Below are 21,624 nucleotides of genomic sequence, written 5' to 3'. Positions count from 1 at the left end.
AAACACATCTCCCAGTCTTTACAGCCTGTCTCTGTGCTGGAGCACTCCTTTAACACTTAGCCAGGCAGCTTATAACTCTGCCTTAGCCTGCTTGGAGTGGTGCTAGAGTAGCTTCGAGAGCTGTTTTTAGCTCTAGAGCTAGAACTAGGGCTGATGCTGGTGCAGGCTCTGGTGCTGAGTTCTGAAAACAGCACTAGCTACAGAACTGGCACTGAAGTTGAATGTAGCTCTGTAGCAGGCTCTCGAGCTGGTGATAGAGCTAGCACTGGAGCTGGGCTTAGGCTAGGCTGGCTATAGCTCTGAAGTTGGTACTGGAGCTTGCTCTAGCTCTGGAGTTGGCTCTGGCTGTCGGTCTATAGCTGGAGCTGGTGTAAGAGCTGGCACTGAAGTTGGGCACAGCACTCCAGGTCCACCCAGAGGTGGAAGCTTAGGTTGTTCTCAGATCTCTTCTGAGCATGCATCCCCTTGTGGCCCTGTATGTGCCTTTCTGGAGTTCCCAGTACACAGTCATGCTCTCTGACCTGTCTGCCTGAGCACACTGCTTTAGCACCACTACAGGGCGGAGCTGACGAAGAACAGTGCCAAGACCTAGATGCCAGTCAAGCCAGGTGGGTGAGACTTCAGTTACCTAGGGCTGCATTTCTCCAAGTCTTGGACTTCCAGCCCACATCTAGGATTGGAAGTAGTACCAATTTTCAGTAGTACCAATAAGGCCTTAAATAACCTCGTCTTTTTTTTTCCCCTCCCCATTGATTTTGAAAGAGTGGAAAGGAGGGAAGGGGAGAAGGAGAGACGGAAAGAGAAACATTCATGTGAGATAATCACAATTGGATACCTCCTGTATGCACCCTAACCAGAGCCAGGGATTGAACCTCAACCCAGAAATGTGCCCTTGACCTTTGGTGTGGGGGCCGAAGCTTTAACCACTGAGAAACACTGGCCGGGGCAAAAGGACCTCAAGTCTTATATTGTGAGAGTTACTACCCTAGTTCCCACTCCATCTTTCACATTTTCTGAAGGAGAGATACCTCATTTGGGTGCTAGGATGTCTAACTCCTATAATATCCCTTAAACTTTCATACAGAAGGCAAGACTCAGATGTAGGCTCAGTCTTTGTAGACCATAGTATGGAGCTGCAATTTCATACTATGGTTTTCATTGGATTCATTTTTAGAGTTACTTCCTATTTACATCAAGTGTAAACGTTCTTTAAAAAATGCATTTAAACGTAAAAATTGAGCTAATTAAAAAATGTACGTAATTAACAGTACAACAAGTACAGAGCTGCCCGGCAGTGGCTGAGTGTCGGCCTATGAACCAGGAGGTCAGGGTTCTGTTCCCAGTCAGGGCACAAGCCCAGGCTGTATGCTTGATCCCCAGAAGGGGGCATACAGGAGGCAGCTGATCAATGACTCTCTCATCACCGATTTTTTTTTTTCAATCTCTCTTTCCCTCCTCTTTCTCTTCGAAATCAATAAAAAAATATATTTTTTAAAAAAATTAAAAACAAACAAACAAAAAAAACAAGTACAGAGTTCTGGCAAGAATCATGAAGGTGCCGAAACCGGTTTGGCTCAGTGGTGGAGCTTCGGTCTGCGGACTGAAGGGTCCCGGGTTCGATTCCGGTCAAGGGCATGTACATTGGTTGTGGGCACATCCCCTTAGGGGGTGTGCAGGAGGCAGCTGGTTGATACTTCTCTCTCATCGACGTTTCTAGCTCTTTCTCCTCCTCTCTGTAAAAAATCAATAAAATATATTAAAAAAAAAAAAAGAATTTTGAAGGTGATAATCTGACAACTGAATTTTGGGGAACAGAATATTGTTCTAGAATAAGGACTTTGGATTTAATAATTGTCCATCTCATGCTTTTGTGATTCCGGGGTTTTTTTTCAACTGGTTGTTGTTCCCTAACACAGATTTTTAAAAATCTCAACCTTATTTTTTTTGAGTGATAAGACAAAAATCAAGCCAACCAACCAAACAAACAACAGAAAGTGCCCCAAAGGTTAGTGCCTCAGGAACAACAGGCAAATGAAGAAGGGGTGATACGGAATCAAGTGAAAAACCACGAACAGAAGATGTCAATGTGATGGAGAATGCTGCTCCCTCTCCCTAGGCTCTCAAATACAAGTCTGGAAATTCAGTTAAAAAGATCATCTTATACTAGAGAAGAAAGAGAAAGAGGGAAAGCTGTAAATATTTTCAATGTTTATATTTTATATAAAAAAGAAGTGATAAAATTTAAATAGCTGATTCAAGTTAAAAATATGTTGTATAATTTAACCAATTAAAAAGATTTCTAATCTCAGAGAAACCAAGATGGCGGCAAAGGTAAACAACTAACCTGCCGCCTGGCACAACAATTTCAAAACTACAACTAAAAGACAAAAGGTCTATCACCCAGGACCACGGGAAAGCTGGCTGAAAGAGAAAGGAGCACAAGCGCTGAAAAGCTGAAAAGGTAAGGAGGCACGCAAATCCAGCTGGTGGTGGGCGACTGTGCGCGCGGCTTTTTTTCAACCCGAAGGGAAACAAGCTCCCGATCCCTTTGAAATCCAGTTTCTGGGGTCACTTGGGTGATCCAGATGCCTATGGAGAGAAGCTGGTCTATCGGCCACTGGGTCCGAAAGTAAGGGTGACTTTTTTGCAGAGGTGCGCGCAGCAATCATTGTTTACTGCGCTGGAGCTGGGGACAGGGGGATTTGGAAAGGCAGAGACGGCAGCCTTCACTGTTTGCCACGCCCCAGCCTAGTGACATCTTGAGACCCTGCCCCACCCGGCCCTGAGGCCCCGCCCCACACATTCTACAAACCAACCCAGGCTCAACATAGCTGCTTTTGCATATAAATGGCCAGTATTATGGCAGCTTAAAGAAATAAACGGTAGCTCGAGCTCCAAAACCACCAAATCCCAAGCAAAGAGGAAAAACCTGTACTTCTTGCTGTAGCTCATGCAGGGTGGCCTCAGACAGTAGCTGAACTGCACCCCGTTGGAGATCCGGAAACTAGAATATCTAGTGGTCTGTGTGAGAGGACACCAGATTTCAACTACTCTCATAAGGGACACATTCAAGAGGCAGACACAGTGAGCACCAGCCCCAATGGAACAAGTCCAGCACAGCAATTGTTCTGTTATAGATACAGCAGGTCCTCACAGCCAATTGACCTGGAGGTCAATTCCTCCCAGTGACACCAACAACAATCAAGACTTAACTACAACAAGGGTGTACACACAGTCCACAAAGGGGTGCACCAAGAGTGTCCACATCAGGTAACTGGGAGGCTTACCCATTGAACCATATAGGACACTCAGGCCCACAAAGCTACCCTTTCAACTCAGGGAAGCAGCAAAAATGCTGAGAAAAGGAAAGAAATCTCAAACAAAAGAAATGGAGAACAAAAGACTGGATACAGAGTTCAAAACCACCGTTATATGGATTTTCAAGAATTTCCTAGAAAAGACCGATAAATTTAACAAGACCCTCAAGGATATGAAAAAGGACCAACTAGAAATTAAACATACAATGACTGAAATAAAAAATATTATACAGAGACCCAACAGCAGACTAGAGGAACGTAAGAATCAGATCAAAGATTTGGAATACAAAGAGGCAAAGGACTCCTCCAGAGAAGCAAGAAGAAAAGAGAATCCAGAAAGTTGAAGATAGTGTAAGAAGCCTCTGGGACAACTTCAAGCGTAGGAACATCAGAATTATGGGAGTGCCAGAAGAAGAGAGAGAGCAAGACACTGAAAACCTATTTGAAGAAATAATGACAACTCCCCCCCCCCCCCCCCCCCCCGTGAAAGAAATACACTAACAAATCCAGGAAGCGCATAAAACCCTAAACAAAAGGAATCCAAAGAGGACTACACCAAGACACATCATAATTAAAATGCCAAGAGCAAAAGACAAAGAGAGAATCTTACAAGCAGCAAGAGAAAAACAGTTAGTTACCTACAAGGGAGCACCCATACGATTATCAGCTGATTTCTCAACAGAAACTATGCAGGCCAGAAGAGAGAGGCAAAAAATATTCAAAGTGATGAATAGCAAGAACCTAAAACCAAGATTACTCTACCCAGCAAAGTTATCATTCAGAATTGAAGGGCAGATAAAGAGCTTCACAGATCAGAAAAAGCTAAAGGAGTACATCACCACCAAATCTGTATTATATGAAATGCTAAAAGGTGTTCTTTAAAAAGAGGGGGGGAAAGAAAAAAGTAAAGATAAAAATTATAATATGAACAACAAATACATATCTATCAACAAGTGAATCTAGCCGAAGCCAGTTTGGCTCAGTGGATAGAGCAGCGGTCTGCGGACTGAAAGGTCCCAGGTTCGATTCCGGTCAAGGGCATGTACATTGGTTGTGGACACATCCCCAGTGGGGGGTGTGCAGGAGGCAGCTGGTCGATGTTTCTCTCTCATCAACATTTCTAGCTCTCTATCTCTCTCCCTTCCTCTCTGTGGAAAATCAATAAAATATATTTAAAAACAAAAAAAGTTAATCTAAAGGTCAAGTGAATTAAAAATCTGATGAACAGAATAAACTGGTGAATATAATAGAATCAAGGGCATAAAATGGGAGGAGATTGATAATTCTCAGGGGGAAAGGGGTGTCTGTGTGGGGGGTATGGGAAGAGACTGGACTAAAATCATATACTTATGGATGAGGACAGCGGGGGAGGTAATGGCAGAGGATGGGGAAACCGGGTGGAGGAGAGCTATTGGTGGGAAAAAGGAGAAACAACTGTAATCTGAACAATAAAGATTTATTAAAAAAAAAAAAAAAAAAAAGATTTCTAATCTCTTGACTCCAAGTCCAATATTCTCTCCACATTGATCCTTCATTTCTTACAGAGCCCTCACTTTCAGGTTTTTCTTTAGAAAACAAATCTGAAGTCATTTGTAAGTAAATAATCAGCACTTCAAATGTATGGCACTCTGGCCGAGGTAGCAGGAGGCCTGGCAAGACTAGCACCCCATGGAGGCCACACCTGGGGGGCCACTGCTGCCAGCGCTCCCTGCAAAGACCGTGAGACGAACCTGGGGCCTCTGGTATCTCCTGGGCACTGCCACGCCCGGAGCTTGGCTCTCCTTTCAGTGGTCAGCCACATTCTTGGCTTCATTCCTCTTTGATTCTGGTCAGTTCCCACCTTCCTTCTCCGCAGAGTTTCAGAATCAAGGAGTGAAACTATAAGAGATCACCACCATGCAGAGGTCAGGCGGCTGCCTGGCCATCACAACATGGGGCCACTGACGCCCTGTCCTCTGCCACCCTATCCCCCATTTTGAGGGGCCTCTGACCCCAGCCAGGCTCAGCCATTGGGCTCTTCCTCCTTTTCAGCCACCCTGGGAGCACAGGTACCTTCTCGAGGCTGCGCCGATGTCCCACGCTGATGAAAGTGATGCCTAGCTGCTGGCCGATGCGGTAGAGTTCACTCTCGGCCTCCTCAGTCAGGGCACTGGTGGCTTCATCAAGCACTGAGGGCAGAACCGGTGGGAAGAGATGGAGAACTGCCCCTGCCTGCCTCTGTTTCTCCTTCAACCCACATTCACCTCTGGCGGGGACCCAGAGGGGGGCTGAAAGCTGCTCTGGCTTATGGGAACCCAGCCTCAGAGAGGATGGGCCAGCCGAGCAGAGGCCAGCTCCATCTCAAAAGCGTTCAGCCAGCAGAAGGACAAAACCAGCTTCCTATAGATCAGCACCAGACACGGCCTGGGACCACTCAATCCAGGGAATTCTGCTTCCCCACAGGATGTCAGTCCTTGCAAAAATCCACACCAGTCATCCCTCTGCCAGGCACAGCTCGGGGGATGCCCATTTATGGATGGCAGAGCATAAAGTCACAAGCTCTCTCGTGGCAGCTCCGGCTGCGGCAACGGCAGAAAGCTTACTGCTCACATCCAGAGCCACTCTGATGCCAAGCACTGCTGCCTTATGGCAGAGACCTGCCATCCTCTCCTGTGAGGACACACATGCCTGCCAACACAGGCGAGTTCTCCTACAAGTTCTCCAACCCTGCCCAGGTGTGCAAGGACACACATGGACCTGTGGGCACACACAGCACCTGGCATGCACACTTACAGGGCAGACCTCACCTGCGTACTTCGGCTGCAGGTAGAAGAGCCGGGCAAAAGACAGCCTCTGCATCTCTCCGGGGGACAGAACGTCATACCTGAGGAAAGGGAGCGAGAGGACCCCTGGAGGAAGGAGTATATAGTCTGACCTTGGCCTAGAATGGGTCTAGGCAGGAAGAGGTTCTTGCTACAGAAAGGCAGGCCCCGGACAGGTGGATGTCAGCTCCCCTTTCAACCACAGCCCTGCTGCCCACACACGGTGAGGCTAAAACTCTGCTCCCAAAGGCATGAAACCTAGACTTTGAGGTCAAGGAGCCATCCTGTCCCTCCAATGGTCCCCTGGAACCCTCTGTCTTTGGGGGAAATGGCTCTGGAGCATCCCAGCCCCCGTCTTACCAGTTCCAATCAACCTGGTGGTCCAGCCCCTCTGTCCGTGCCACCAAGTCGGACTGTAACACACCCAGAGGAAACGATGTCCATGCAAGTGCCCATCCTCTTCCTGAGGAACGCCCTCAGGCCCCTCCACACGTGTGCTGAGACAGACCTACACCCCCCCGGCGTACCAAGGTGGGGGCAGTCTGCCCCGGGCAGAGGAATATCCTATCAACTACATTGTTTAGATGGGTTGGAGCATGGTGACAAGAAATAATAGTTTTATTATTATTTTAAAAGTCACTATAAAGTGTGCCCCCGTTTTGCCCATTATCTGGCCAACAGTTCCCTCTGCCATTTTTTATTCCCATTCTCCTTGTCCCAGGCTCGTCCTTCGAGTGCTGGGCTAGTGATCAGTGCTATCAGGTGGCCTTGGACTCAGGGTCCTGCCCTCACTTACCAGGCCTGCCAACTCCAAGAACCTCATGATCCTCTCGTCATCGGTAGAACCTGCAAAACAGACAGGCCCGGTAAGTGAGGTCAGAGGTCAGCTCCTCCTGGGCAGCCAGAATAGATGGGGCACGGCATGGCAGGGGCAGGGCAGGGGGCTCAGGATCTGGGCTGAGGCTACAGGCCTAAGAAGGAAAGGTTCTGGTGAAGGAAGCAATCACCCCCCCTCCCTCCAGTGGGTTCTCCCCTCCAGGAGGGGAAGACGGACAAGATGAGGTCAGGGCACAGGCCCCACGGGCAAACAGTCAAGGAGGACGGGACCCAACCTGAACCCAGCAGCCTGGCTGGGGCCGCTCCCAGAGGGCACAGGTGAGGCCGCAGTCAGAAAGGTACGGACGGCCGAAGCGGGAGGACATGCCCCCAGGAGGCCGGCTCACCTGAGTCCGGGTAGATCTCCTTCAGGGGGTATATCACCTGGTAAAAAACAGCACACTGGCCTCGGCCCAGGCCGAGCTGGGGCCGCACACAGCCCCCCCCACCCCGCCTCCCCCCCGAACCAGCCCAGGAACCGCCGGAGGCCGGGCTCCTATTCCCCCCAGGAGTCAGGGACGCCCTGGCCCAGGGCCCCGTGGGAGAGGCCACGCCGGGGGACAGCGGGCCAGGGTCACTGCCGTCCCCAGAGCGTGTCTGCAGGAGAGAGCCTATGCTTCCTGTGGGCAGAGCCCAGACTCCACCCTCGGTGCTCAACAAACGCTGTGCGCTTTGGGGTGCAGCCCCCCCAGTTAACCGGTCCCGGAGCTGCTCTGAGTGGACGGCCCAGCTCATGGATGTGAATAAAACACAGGGTGGGCAAAGTGGGTTTACTGTTGTGAGTACCTGAAACAGGGTTCATGCTTGTATTCTTACTCATTAATCACGTATGCAATACATATATTATTTGTATGACAACTGAAAACCTATACAACCGTAGACCTACTTTTGCCCACCTCTGTCTTCTTAGAGCCAGGGAGTTCGTGGGCTCAGGCCGTCTTATTACCCACCTCCATGCCACAGCTCCCTCGGGCCGAGGCCTGTGGGGGGGCAGGGAGCGTGAGGGGGGAGGAGGGCCCCGGGCTGACCTGCTCCCGAAGGGTGCCGTCGGTGAAGAATGGCTTTTGTGGCAGGAACAGCACCCCATGGGGTCCAAAGTCCACCAGCATCTGCATTGAGCCTGCAGAGCCCATGAAACCTCCACCATGAGATCTCCCGGGGAAGGTAACGGCTTCTCACCCCTTTGGCACACACACACACACACACACACACACACACACCTACATCCCCTCCCCCCCACGCACACCATATGCACACACACCATACACACACACCACACACCACACACACCCCCACACACACACACACACACACACACACACACACACACTGTCCCCCTCCCCAAGGCCTACATACATACAAACACACACACACACTGTCCCCCTCCCCCAGGCCTGCACACACACACACACACACACACACACACACATACACGCACACACTGTCCCCCTCCCCAAGGCCTACATACATACAAACACACTCACACTGTCCCCGTCCCCCAGGCCTGCACGCGCGCACACACACACACACTGTCCCCCTCCCCAAGGCCTACATACATACAAACACACACACACACTGTCCCCCTCCCCCAGGCCTGCACACACACACACACACACACACACACACACACACGCACACACTGTCCCCCTCCCCAAGGCCTGCACACACACACACACACACACACACACACACTGTCCCCCTCCCCAAGGCCTACATACATACAAACACACACACACACACACTGTCCCCCTCCCCCAGGCCTGCACACACACACACACACACACACACACATACACGCGCACACTGTCCCCCTCCCCAAGGCCTGCGCACACACACACACACACACATACACGCGCACACTGTCCCCCTCCCCAAGGCCTGCACACACACACACATACACACGCACACTGTCCCCCTCCCCCAGGCCTGCACACACACACACACACACACATACACGCGCACACTGTCCCCCTCCCCAAGGCCTGCACACACACACACACACACACACACACATACACACTGTCCCCCTCCCCAAGGCCTACATACATACAAACACACACACACACACTGTCCCCCTCCTCCAGGCCTGCACACACACACACACACACACACACACATACACACACACACACTGTCCCCCTCCCCCAGGCCTGCACACACACACACACACACATACACGCGCACACTGTCCCCCTCCCCAAGGCCTGCACACACACACACATACACACGCACACTGTCCCCCTCCCCAAGGCCTGCACAAACACACACATACACACACACACACTGTCCCCCTCCCCCAGGCCTGCACACACACATACACACACACACTGTCCCCCTCCCCAAGGCCTGCGCACACACACACACACATACACACACACACTGTCCCCCTCCCCCAGGCCTGCACACACACACACACACACACACACACACACACTGTCCCCCTCCCCCAGGCCCGCACACACACACACACACACACACACACACACACTCCCAGCCAAGGCTGGCTCGGGCAGGGAGGCTGGCTCTCACCCCGTGTGCTCGCCCAGAGGCCGCCCAGCACGCGGAGCAGGGAGGTCTTGCCGGTGCCCGTGTTGCCGGTGATGAGCAGGCTCTGCCCCTCGGAGACCTTTAGGCTCAGATCCTTGATCAAGGGCTTGTTAGAAGAGGGCGCGGAGATGCAGACTCGATCGAGGAGAAAAGCTGTGTCCGCTGGCTCTGCTGCTGGCCGCGCTGGGGCCCTGGGGTTAGAGGAGGGAGGGGGTGGGGAAGACCCAGCGTCAGTCTTGCCAAGGGCAAGCTCTTCTCCTTGGGGACGTCACCTCTGGGCTGGGGTTATGGGCTGAATTGCATCATCAAAATCACATGCTAAACTCCTACCCCTAGTATCTCAGGATGTGACCACAACCTTAAAGGCCCTCTGGGTAGGGGCCTAACGCAATGTGCCCTTTGGGAACGGGGCGATGTCGGGAGCATGCACGCAGGAAGGCCATGTGAGGACTCAGCGAGAAGGCAGCCGTCTGCAAGCCAAGCAGGTGGGCCGCAGGAGAAAACGAGGACTTTTAGACTCAAGCGAGAGAAGACCAGTGTTCGCTGTGGAAGCCACCCAGCCCGTGGTCCTCTGCCATGGCAGCCTGAGCAGATCGACACCGAGGTGGAGCTGGGGCACCTGCTTCGTGCCAGGCTGGCAGAGCCCCACACAGGACTGATGTTAGCCAGGCTTAGAACTCAGGAATCACAGGTGTTTTCCCCCTGGGCAGAGGAGGAAGCCGGGTCAGGTGGCTGTGTAACTTGCTCAGGGGCACGGGGCTGAATTGGTCTCATTCCGATGTGAGTCCCCAGGGTGTCCCAGTGCGACTAGAGGACGGAGGGCAAGGACGAGAGCGGTAACAAGTATAAACAGCCCCGGGGCTCCTGGCTCTCCGAGGACGCCCGTCTCCCCCGAGACCAGCAGCGCTGGTCTCCCGCGGTCCCGGCACCGGCACACCGGCCCCCGGGCTCACAGTTGCGTGACCCGTGTGCTTTGGATGGGCCGACAGTAAAGGCTTCAGTTCCTGAGCAGAGGGCTGAATGTAGGTCCTGGATTTCAGAAAATTTCTATTTGCAAAAGCTTACTCTGTAGACACTGTCCAAGTGCTTTCTATAAAGGATGGTGTCTAATCCTCAGAACCCTAAGAGGAAGGTTCCATGAATATTCCTTTATAGAGGTGAAGGAAGTAAGACACAGAACCGCTAAGTAATTCTGCCCAAGAAAAGCAAGGACATGGCCGAAACCGGTTTGGCTCAATGGATAGAGCGTTGGCTTGGGGACTGAAAGGTCCCGGGTTCGATTCCGGTCCAGGGCATGTATCTTGGTTGCGGGCATATCCCCAGTAAGGGGTGTGCAAGAGGCAGCTGATCGATGACTCTCATCACTGTTTCTAACTCTGTATCTGTCTCCCTTCCTTTCTGTACAAAAATCAATAAAATATATATTTAAAAGAAAAAAAGAAAAGAAAAGCAAGGACATGAAACAAGTCTTTAACGCGGAGAGAGGTCAGAAACACCGGAGCCTGCCGAGACACAGGCGTACAGACACCCCCGGGCCTGCGTGGGGCAAGCGGACAGAGACCAGACAAGCCCGAGGAAAGGGACAGGCAGCGGGGCTCAGTGAGAGGAAGAGGGAAAAGGGAAGAGGAGGCCACTAGTCAGATCCCAACTCAGGCCCCGGCAGGTGTGTGCACTTTGCTTCCACCCGCTGGGGGACAGTGGAAATGAGCACAACGGATGCCGGAACAGCAACGCCTATTACAAACGTTTGCAACGTGCCAGGCACAGGCCACTGCTTTCTTCCGGTTGCTCCACACGGCCCTGCTGCCAGCCGGGCAGCCCCGGAGCCTGAATTCTCACCATCGCACGCACGGCCGCCCACTCTCACCCGTGGGAGTCCCACTCGCTCTCGTCCAGGAGCTCGCCGTCCTGGGACTTCAGGGTCATGGCCAGCAGCGTCTCCTGGAGCTCCCCGATCCTGGGCGAGAGGAGAAAACTGAGGCAGGGGCTTGGGGCCCAGGATCCCTTTTCTCTCAGGCGCACTGGGATCGGGGGAGCCTTTCTGTTCCTGTTCTCACTCAGCCCCTCCTCCCAGGGCACCAGCCCTGTTCACAAACCAGAGGCGTGGGGCGCCGCCTCACCTGTGTGTGTAGCCAGCCACATCCGAGAGCGTGGTGGAGAGGTCGATGAGCCGGGTGAAGCAGCTGATGAGATAAATGCACACGAAGGCATTCTGGATGGAACGGGAGCAGTGAGCACAGGCCTGGACTCCCAGGCCCCAGGTCCTGGGCCGGGGGGGCGGGGGGGCAGCGTGAGGGGTCATCACGAGGGATTCTCACCTTGCTGACCAGGGTGCTGAGCTCTGTGGGGCTAAGGTCTCCATAGACTCCACTGAAAATGGGGATTGCGATCACAACGTAACTCAGGATGCTGCCCAGATAGTCAAACGTGTTGATACCGACTGTGGAAGACATACTGCGTGAGACCCTGGAACATTCCAGTGCTCTGAGGGGAACGGAAAGCCAAGCAGGACCAAGCTATTCCCTGGATCCTCATTCTCCTGAGGACACAGAGGGCGAAGGCAGTGGCTCCCCCTGGTTAATCTCTTCAGCAGAGCAAACTGTATCAGTGCCGAGAAAAGTTGGGGAGGGGAGGGGAGGGGAAGGAAGGGGAGGGGAGGAGAGGGGAGGGGAGGGGAGTGGAGGGGAAGGAAGGGGAGGGGAGGGGAGGGGAAGGAAAGGGAGGGGAGGGCGACTATCCTGACCCTGTGGTTCCTGCCTCCCAGGTTCCCTCTACTCACTGTACAGCCAGAGCTCCTTGGACATCAGCTCCCGCTGGGTCTGAAGGAGTCTCTGCAGCCTGCGATCCGTCCTCATGTGCTCCACATGCCCAGCTCTGACGAGAAAGGCTGGAATGGCCGCGGGGTCTGGAGAGCCTCACCCGGCTGGGGACCCTGTCCCTCATCACACCCTCCGTTAGGGACTAAAAGCTCATCCCAATGGTGTTCCCCTCTGACCCTAACACTAGCACCCACTCATTGCTTCACTCATCCTACCTGGTACTGTCTGCAGAAAGAACCTGAACTCTCGACTGGCCAGACCTGGTTCAAATCCTGGCTCTGGTTAGCTACAGACTGATTACTTAAGCCTAGGAGCCTCAATTTTCTCATCTGTAAGATGGAGCTGATAATAACCTACCTAACAGGCGAGAGTGAGAACTTCGGCATATTAAGGCCTAGGCACATGAAGGGACCCCGACAGATAACAGCTGCTATCATTAACCAAAGGCACAGGGAGGAGGACACTACGTGGCAGGCTCCGTGCCAGCCAGCCAGTGTGGCACAAAGGTGGTAAGACGGTCCCAGTTCAGGGGCAGGCAGATACTCCGCACTCTTCACCTGGGACATGTGACCACACAGAGCATCCTCAAGCTCCGAACTAACAGGCCCGGGCACTCATGAAGCCCAGGAAGGCTCTCAGAAGGTGACCGGGCTTCTAGGACAGGCAGCCGAGGAGGGGTGGACAGAGGCGGCATTGCAGAGTTTACACAAAGATGGGCACAGAGGCTACAAAAGCACACACCCAGAGCTCCAAGACCCAACCTGCTCCCCCAGAGCCCAAAGCTTCATGAGCAGGAGCAGCAGAATCCAAAAACACTTAGCACAGACCCACCCACTACACTACCAAACCCCAGATCAGTCCTGGCGTTCCTGGCGCCCCCAGGTGGTGGAAGCTGAAAACTGCTAGCGACTGGCAGAAGCGCAAAGGTCTCAGAGCTTGAGTCCGGGTGCTCCAAGACAGCTCCCCTCCTTAAACACCACCTCTGGGCCTGCCTGCCAATGGCTCCCGTGCCCTCACTGGAGGCAGCACGGCCTTCCCTGGCCCCGAGGGAGGAATGGCATTTCGCAATGCTCCGGTCAGGAGACCCAACAGCCGCACGTGGACCTTACGAGGACGGCGCTTGTAGGGAGCGAACTGCCAACCCCGGAGGCTCCCGTTCCCGCCTGTACTACAGAGCAGCTTTGGACGTCAGCAAGACGAGAAGGCATTCGCTCATTTCCTCCTTGGATCAAATGTGGGCCTCAGGCTAGGTCACTGAGAGGAACAAATCCTGGGCTTAAACAGGATGAGGCAGACAAGGCCAGGGAGATGTGGGGAGAGGATGTAAGGATGTCTGCCCCGAGGCCCGGGAGGGTGGGAGGGTCGTACCATTCAGCTCTCCTCCTCTGCCGTCTCCCCTGGCAGCTCTGGCCAGGGAGAGGGAGCTACTCACACTGAACTCACCTGAAGAAAGCAGCAGGCTCAGCATTCACGCGGATCTGCATGTGCTTGAACCTGAGCAGACCAAAGGAAAACGAGTGCTGACAATGGGCAGTGCCCACCCCCGTTTGGAGGCCTGGATCAAGACCTCCGGACAAAGGGGAGTCCAGCTCCACCTGCAGCTTACTCCCCAGTCCTTCTGTGGACTGGCACGGGGTGTGTGTGTGTCTGAGGAGAAAGTGGGGGAGTCCCAGGCCTAGGCAGGGTGGCCCCCTGCCTATCTCCAGAGAGGACAGGTGCTCTCAGCACCTTCTCCTCCCGGGGCTGGGCCTGAAGGAGTCCACAGAGCACAGAGTAGGGGACGAATCCATCAGCTCATCTGAAACAGGTGCTTAAAACAGGACTAAGAAGGCCAAGATATGATGATGTTAACCAACCAGACACTGTCCTCAGTGCTTCTCATGTATAATCTCAATTAATCCTCACGGTTCCCTCTTAAGCAACAGTCCCATCCCTATTTTCAGATGGGGAACCAAGTTCAGAGAGATTAAAGCCAAGAGCACATGCTAGCAACTGGCAGAGCTGGGATTTGAACTCAGGCACCTCACTCCAGATCCCCCTCCCTTAACCATCATGCCCAGCCCTTAAACCTCCAACCCGGGGGCACACCTGAAATCCCCCTCCAGCTTCTCCTGCTGCACCAGCTTCGCCACGATGGGCCCCATCAGCATCTTGTTCACCACGGTTGCCAGGATGAAATACCCGAAGATGCTCACGGGCCCGAGCCAGCCTGTGCTGAAAGGCAGAGACAGGGATGGTGGGGCGCCACATATGCCCGCGGCCTCGGCCCTGATGCCTGCCCCCTTTCGGGCAGCCCGTGAGGCCTCGGCTCCCGTGCGGGGGCACCTAGTACTGGCGCTACGCAGTCGGAGCGCCAGATCCCTGTGACATTGAATCACCACGGGGCCCAGGGGAGGGCAGGGCCCTACGCATGTGCGATGAGACTGGCATGCAGGTGGGTGGAAGGGAAGACTAGCCTCTTCTGAGCCCTGGGAGGGCTCGTGTGAGCGAGGGGCCTCTGGGGAAACACCTCGCAGGAGCGGAGGAGGGATGTGGCGGGAGAGGATTCACCTCTGGAAGCACTGGTAGGTGTAATAGCCCAGCGTGAAGGGGGAGATGATCAGCTGGCTGGCCATGCTGCTGAGCTGCCGGCAGAACCGCTCCACGTCCTGGCTGATGCGCTGGTCCCTGGAACCGAAAGCACAGAGGAGCTGGACCAGGAGCTGAGCTCGAGGGCTGAGAGGCTAAGGTAGTCCACGTTACCCCGCCTGTCAGCGACCCGGGGGAAGATGGACCCCTACGAGGGCTGGTTTCCCAGAAGCAATGAGACCCTCAGGATCCTAAACAGGGTTCTGATGGCGCCTCGGTTTACTCCTCAGAAACATGGACACCTGGGAGGCCCAGCACCCCAGGGTCTTGGTCCAGTTCTGAGGGTACTTAAGCTGAGTTTCTGGATGAGCAGGGAAGCAATCCCATTTATCTCGCTCCTCCCACTTTCTTTTCCGAGCGTGAGCCTGTCTCCACTTTAGCTGCCTGGCGGTGGAAGCTTCTATGGAGTGAGCCATAGAGAGGCCTAGGAGAGAGCTAACAGCAGCACCCTCCCAAAAATCGTTGCCGCAGAGCTCAGCTTGAGCTGAGAAAAGGTCATCTCAGGCAAAGAGTGCCTTTGGGGCGGGGGGTGCCCAGTAGGAGGGAATGAGGATGAGGAGAGACCCTATATATCCCATCGCACCAGAGCCACACCGACTCCCATTTCCAATGGGACGTGACCTTGGGCAAGTCCCCTGCATCCTCTGGGCCTGTTCCTCACCTGTAAGATCACAAGAGCTGACTGACAGCGGGACACGTGCTCGTCCCCGGCACTGCCTACGTGCATCACACGAATATCGTTTCACCCTCACTACATTCTTTGAAATAGGAGGTATTCTCCTCATTTTACAGAAAGGGAACCTGGGGCTTACCAGTGAGCGTAAGGCCTATAAATGGGGAAGTGACAGTAGAAAGATTTAAATCCTAGACTGAGTCCTAGACAGCAATTTTTTACTGCTAGAAATCCGAAAGCTGGTTTCCTAGCTTTTTCTAGCAGGACACGCTCTTCAGAGGGGGCCTGATTTGGAAGCCCAGGACATGAGACGGACAGAAGGGCGCTGCTCCTATTTTTAGCCTCTTGTTCTCAGCTGCACAGCCTGTCCGGGCCTCCTCTGCAGCGCAACCCTACCCCCCTGGCTCTTATCAACACATGCAGGTAGCTGTAGGCAATCTCCAAGGGATCTGCCGCAGGAGTGCTCCGGGGCTGATCCGGGGGACACAGAACCACACAGGGAGCGGGGAGGGCTGAGCGGGAAGGACTGAGCAGGGAGGACGCGGCGGGGAGGACAGGGCGGGAGGCCTACGGGTTGTCGACGTCATCCCGCAGCACGTTGAGGGTGTAGTACACGCGGCCGCGGAAGTAGAGGCGGTGGAGATGCTCGGTGAGGTCCTTCCTCCAGCTCACGTACAGCAGGTTGCAGGTGAACTGGTCAAAGCTCTTCAGCTGCGCAGTGGGGGAGGCAGGGGGAGGGAGGGAAAGGGAGAGTGGCTTCCTGCAGGTCTCAGCTCAACGCTCAGAAAGCATCTGCTGACCAGGCCCAGGCCGCTCTGGTGACTCTGCCCACTCAGCACTTCCTCTTGTTGAAAGCCACAAGGCACGAGGCTTTTCCCTTCTGCACTCACCCACATGGGCATTCCTTCACCAAACAGTGGAGGGCCTACCAAAGGCAAGGCCCTCGGTCCCTTTCTGCACTGTACTGCCTTAACCGGAGATCGGAAACAGTATGTCCTAGTCCACTTATGTTCTTACTTTTCTGTCCCAAAACACGGAACAGGGCTCTGCATGCACAGGTACTTACTGACCGGAGACACATCCAAAGTGCCAGAGTGTGATGAGATGGCTTCCCTAAGAACCAAGAAAATGAGCAGGACAGCCTGACGGAGTCCTAACAGAGCCCCGACTCTCAGCACCCCCCCGTTATGTGGCGCCTGTTTGCTGAGCATGGGGGGAAATAACAATGAGCTCAGTCTGGCCAGGGAGCAGACAACTACGAGGATGTAAGGAGTGTTACCGCAGAGGTAAACTCAAAGCGTTAGGCATGAAGAGGAAAGGACAGAGTTTGGTGGAGGAGACATGGAAGAGAAAGCTGAGGAGGACTTGAAGGTGAGCAGGCATTAATCAAGTAAGCGCGAGGTGGGGGAAGGAGGCCGTTCTGCAAGAAAGCAGCAGGTGCAGAAGCCGGGAGGTGAGATGCGGAGTCAGCTGAGTCACAGCTTCAGTCCCAGAGAAGAGCAGCTCTGGCTGCTGATCCTGAAGCAAGAGTTCTGGGAACGGAAAGAACAGCGATCGTTTCTGCCAAGTGCTAAATTAAACCAGAACCTCGTGGCCTAGGCCTGTGAGCCTGAAACACTCGAGGAATTGGCCCCAGTGGGCCAGCGCGAGATCAATGTCCTACCCAGGGTTCCTAGAAAAGGCAGGGAACACACACCCACAGCCTGATTCCTACTTCCTAGGGACTCGGTGACCCTGGGCATTCCACTCATCCCAGGCTGGCAAGAGAGAGAGAGAGAGAGAGAGAGAGAGAGAGAGAGAGAGAGAGAGAGAGAGAGAGAGAGAGAGAGAGAAGACCTTACCATGGCGTTGAGAACGATGAGCACAACAGCCAGGAATGTCAGGGTCTTAAACCCATCCAAGTCTTTGTTTCCCAGGACCCCGTAGTACTGACTGGGTATCAAGCCAACCTGGTAGATGACCAATTGTTCTGAGGGGAGGGGGAGGAGTCAGGCATCAGTGATGAGGGGTGGGGAAAGGAGGAAGGCTTCCTCTTGAGTCCTGGCCTCATCAACACCCCAGAGAGAGAGAAGGAAAGGGACCCAACACCAGGACTGCCCCCCCCCCCCCCCCCCCCCCCCCCCCCCCCCCCCCCTCCCTGGACTCACTCACTCACCCAGGAGGGCCACGCCCAAAAGGGTCAGGAACATCAAGGCATTCTGTGATGAGCAAGAGGGAAACAAAACCTTTTGTATCTGCAGGAACCGCTGGAGAAACCGCAGATCTAATCTGGGCCTGAAGAATAGAAGGAGAAGCAGAGAGAAACTTAAGAGGGCATTTGAGCCTTAGAGCAGATACCTAGCTTAGCTACACTGTTCTTTGGCCAGGGGTGGGAGTGTTCAATATTCAAGCCATGCGGATGGTAGGGTGGGAACAGGGATAGAAAGACATTTCTTTAAATTGAATAATGCCATAAAAGGTTATTTAGAGTAAAAAACAACAATATAGTTAGTAAAGAAACTTAAGCCACATCCTCTTGATGGTCATAAACAAGACAAGGAAATCCGCTTCATCAAGGATTTCAAGGTCTTGGCTGAAGGAATAAAGCAGGATAAATAAATGAGATAGCAAGGTTGAAAGGGAAGAGGTTAAATTGTCATTATTTGCAGGTAAGTGAACATTTATATAGGAAACACAAGCAAATAAGTAAACAAAATGTTGTTAATAAGAGGAATTAAGCTAGATATAGGGTTAGCATACAAACATCAAGAGCTCTCTATCACCAACTGGAAAATATAATGAAAGTGTCATTTATAAAAGAAAGAAAAGCATAGAAAACTTATAAACTATCCAGGAATTTACTTTAAAAAAAGAATATATAAGACATTTTGGAGGAAAAAACAAAAACTCTATGATAGGATGTGAAATAAAGAAGAGAGCTGGCAGGACTTAATATTATAAAGACCTTATTTTTAACATTTAACATACCAATCAAAAACAAGATTTCTCTGAGAAACTTTATATGGAAATAAAAGTCCATGGATAGCTTAGGACAACTGTGAAAAGAAAAGGAGGAGGAAAAGACCCAGGTTACGAAGACATTATCATATATTACAGGGCTGGAGTAATGACAAAATGTGTTGTTAATACAGGAACAAAAAAAGCAATGGGGCAGGGGAAGCAATGGAATAGAGACCCAAAAATAAAAAAATAGACCTATCTTTGCATGGGCTCATAAGAGGATACATCACAGGAAAGGACATATTATTAGTTGTCAACACTGATTAAACATGTACTATGCATCCAGTACCGTCCTACATGCCTTACATGTATGAATCCACTTAACTGTCACAGCTGTAAGATACAGAGACCATCTCCTGTTTTATGGACGAGGAACTAAGGTACTTGCCCTGCCACCCACCCGGTAAGCGGCAGCACTGGGTTTTGAACACAGGCAGCTGGGCTGTAAGAATCTGTGCTCATAACTAAGCCTCCAAGCTTCTCTAATTTTTAATGAATTCATTACTTATTCATTAAAAATGATGGAGGAGCCGAAGCCGGTTTGGCTCAGTGGTAGAGCGTCGGTCTGCAGACTGAAAGGTCCCAGGTTCGATTCCGGTCAAGGGCATGGACCTGGGTTGAGGCTCCTCCCCAGCCCAGAGCGCTGGTCAAGGCTTGTGCAGAAGGCAACCAATCAATGTGTTTCTCTCGCATCGATGCTTCTGTCTTTCCCTCTCTCTCACTCTCTCTAAAAATCAATGGAAAAATATTCTCGGCTAAGGATTAACAAAAAGAGAGAGAAAATGCTTAATACATGTAAATTAACACAATGGGATACCACCTTACACTCGATAAACAAAAAAACAAATAATATCAAACGTTGGCGGGGTCAGAGGGGTGGGGATGAATGGGGGAGATACGGGGGAAACAGAGACCTTGAGTCAATGCCCTCAGGAAGCATAACCTGGTGTGACCATTTCAGAGAACAGTTTAGTATAGGGGTGTCGAACTCAATCAGAGAAGGGGGCAAAATCTAAAATCCAGCCTAAATCGCGGGCCGAATGGTTTACTGAACAGTCATAAACTGTCATTGTGATGGAAACGCAGCGGAGTGCAGTGATGACAGCGTGGTGCGGGCCACATTGCAAGGCCTGGCGGGACGGATTTGGCCTGCGGGCCTTGTGTTTGACACATGTGGTTTAGTAGAACAGGTATGACCCAGCTTGGGACAGATAATCCAGAGAAAACCACCCCTACCCACAGGAGACAAGTGCCGGTATGGTTTGTGGTGATTAAAAGTTGGAAGCAGGTCCTGGCCGGGTAGCTCAGTTGGTTACGGTGTGCTACATCAAGGTTGCAGGTTCGATCTCCCACCAGGCCACATATAAGAAGCAACCAATGAATCAGTGAATGCATAAGTGGAAAAACAAATCAATGTTTCTCTCTCTAAAAAAAAAAAAAAAAAAAAAAAAAAAAAAAAAAGAAGAAGCCATCTAAGTGTCCATCACTAGGAGAATGTATAAACAAAATGGGATCTAATGCACTCGGATGTACCCAGAGGTGGAAACTAGATTACTACAGCATATATAGTCTCAAAGACACAATGGTGGGTGAACAGTTTTCCAAAAACTCACAGCGTATTATCATTTATATGAATTCTAAACACTATTTTGCTAGGTAACATATATGCAAACCTATGTAAAGTGGGCTGTAAAGACACTCCCTTGAGAGATACCAGAGTGTGTGTCTCAGAAGGGGAGAGAAAAGGGCTTGAGACTAAGGAACGAAAGATGGAAAAAACAAACAAAACAAACAAACAAACAAACAAAAAAAAACATGGGTCACAGTGTGCCAAGAACTGAGCAGGGCGAACAACTCAATTCTGTGCACTTGAGGTGCAAGGAAAGCAGGGAGGGAGGAAGGAGAGAAAGAGCCAGCTCCCCGGGAGAGGACCCCACACCCTGGCTGCAGGGGATGGCAGAAGCGCGAAGCTGGGAGGGCGCCTTCGGTCCCCGCGGAGGTGGGCGCCCCGTCCCCACACAGCCCCGGGCGGGACGCCCCGAGGCCCGACCCTCCTCCCCAGCCGCCCTGCTCACCTGGCGCCAGCCCCCGGCGCGGGTCCCCGAACCGCCATGACCCAGATCCCGACCCAGCTCGGAGCTCGGCTGCCCCGGCGTCGGGTCGGATCGGGCAGAGTCCGGGGAGCGCAGAGAGCACGACCGCCCAGAGCGGGGCGGGGCCCCGGCGACTACAGAGACGGGCGGATAGAGAGGACACCACCGCTCCCGGAAGCGGCCGATTGTTCTAAAAGAACCATAGAGTGCTGAGCATCACATTCTGTCGACCGGGCGGCTAGAGCGCCCCTTGTGGATATGGGAGGTTTACTCTTTGACAAGAGGTAGACAAGAAATGGGACTGAAGTATTTTACAAGAATTTTAGACTCTGAATATAGTAGGTATTTCATGCATTCTTCCAAAGAAGCCGTAGTGATCTTTTAACAACATAAATCAGACTTGAGATTGCAGTTAGAATAAAATCTAAGTGATCAGGTTCTCCCCTGGGTCTGCATTGAATGTTTCCTCTCCAGGGTCTTGCAATTATAGTTGTCTCGCCCTGGATCACTCTTTCCCCCACGCCTGAACTTTTTCATGACTGGCTCTCTCATTAGTGCAATAGTCATCGCTCACCCTACTTAGAACATGTTGGCCAGCTCCATCATTCCCTATTTGTTACAATACATTTTTATTTTCTTCACAATATTTATCATTGAAATTATCTTGTTTCCTTGCATATTGTTTGTCTTCCTCTATAAGAATAATCTTCATGAGTGAAGTTTGACTATGGCTTGCTCATTGCTGTTGTATTCCTGTACCTAGTGTCCACCCCCAAGAAAGAAAATACCTGCCCCATCTTCCATTCTCATGCAAATGAAGATCCCAAATTCTCATAGTTTATAGGGCTCCTAGTGGCTGTTGCGCTCAAA

The 21,624-nt window shown here is 52.3% G+C and overlaps 1 protein-coding gene across 6 annotated transcripts; it reads right to left on the bottom strand.

The window, feature by feature from the left end:
• Positions 1–4,752: 4,752 nt before the first annotated feature.
• Positions 4,753–20,877, bottom strand: ABCD4 (ATP binding cassette subfamily D member 4). Of its 6 annotated transcripts, XM_036431477.2 has the most exons (19): positions 20,737–20,877; positions 17,817–17,935; positions 17,503–17,630; positions 16,233–16,372; positions 14,911–15,027; positions 14,449–14,574; positions 13,804–13,854; positions 12,321–12,415; positions 11,860–11,981; positions 11,662–11,753; positions 11,409–11,498; positions 9,524–9,732; positions 8,023–8,114; positions 7,342–7,378; positions 6,915–6,964; positions 6,479–6,531; positions 6,104–6,180; positions 5,370–5,485; positions 4,753–5,195 (listed from the first exon to the last, which is right to left on the bottom strand). In XM_036431477.2, exons 1-19 carry the CDS (start codon positions 20,772–20,774, stop codon positions 5,127–5,129), a joined length of 1,821 nt encoding a protein of 606 aa, XP_036287370.1. In that variant the 5' UTR covers positions 20,775–20,877; the 3' UTR covers positions 4,753–5,126. The 6 variants fall into 6 exon arrangements, with proteins under 6 accessions (XP_036287370.1, XP_045434632.1, XP_045434633.1 ...); XM_045578676.1 differs by lacking the exons at positions 17,503–17,630; positions 17,817–17,935 and having other exon boundaries at positions 20,737–20,865; XM_045578677.1 differs by lacking the exons at positions 17,503–17,630; positions 20,737–20,877.
• Positions 20,878–21,624: the final 747 nt, after the last annotated feature.

Source organism: Pipistrellus kuhlii, unplaced genomic scaffold (assembly GCF_014108245.1).
Source record: "Pipistrellus kuhlii isolate mPipKuh1 unplaced genomic scaffold, mPipKuh1.p scaffold_m20_p_1, whole genome shotgun sequence".
Classification (NCBI taxonomy): Eukaryota; Metazoa; Chordata; class Mammalia; order Chiroptera; family Vespertilionidae; genus Pipistrellus; species Pipistrellus kuhlii.
Note: the sequence above shows the minus strand (reverse complement) of the source record. Positions and strands in the feature narration are given on the sequence as shown.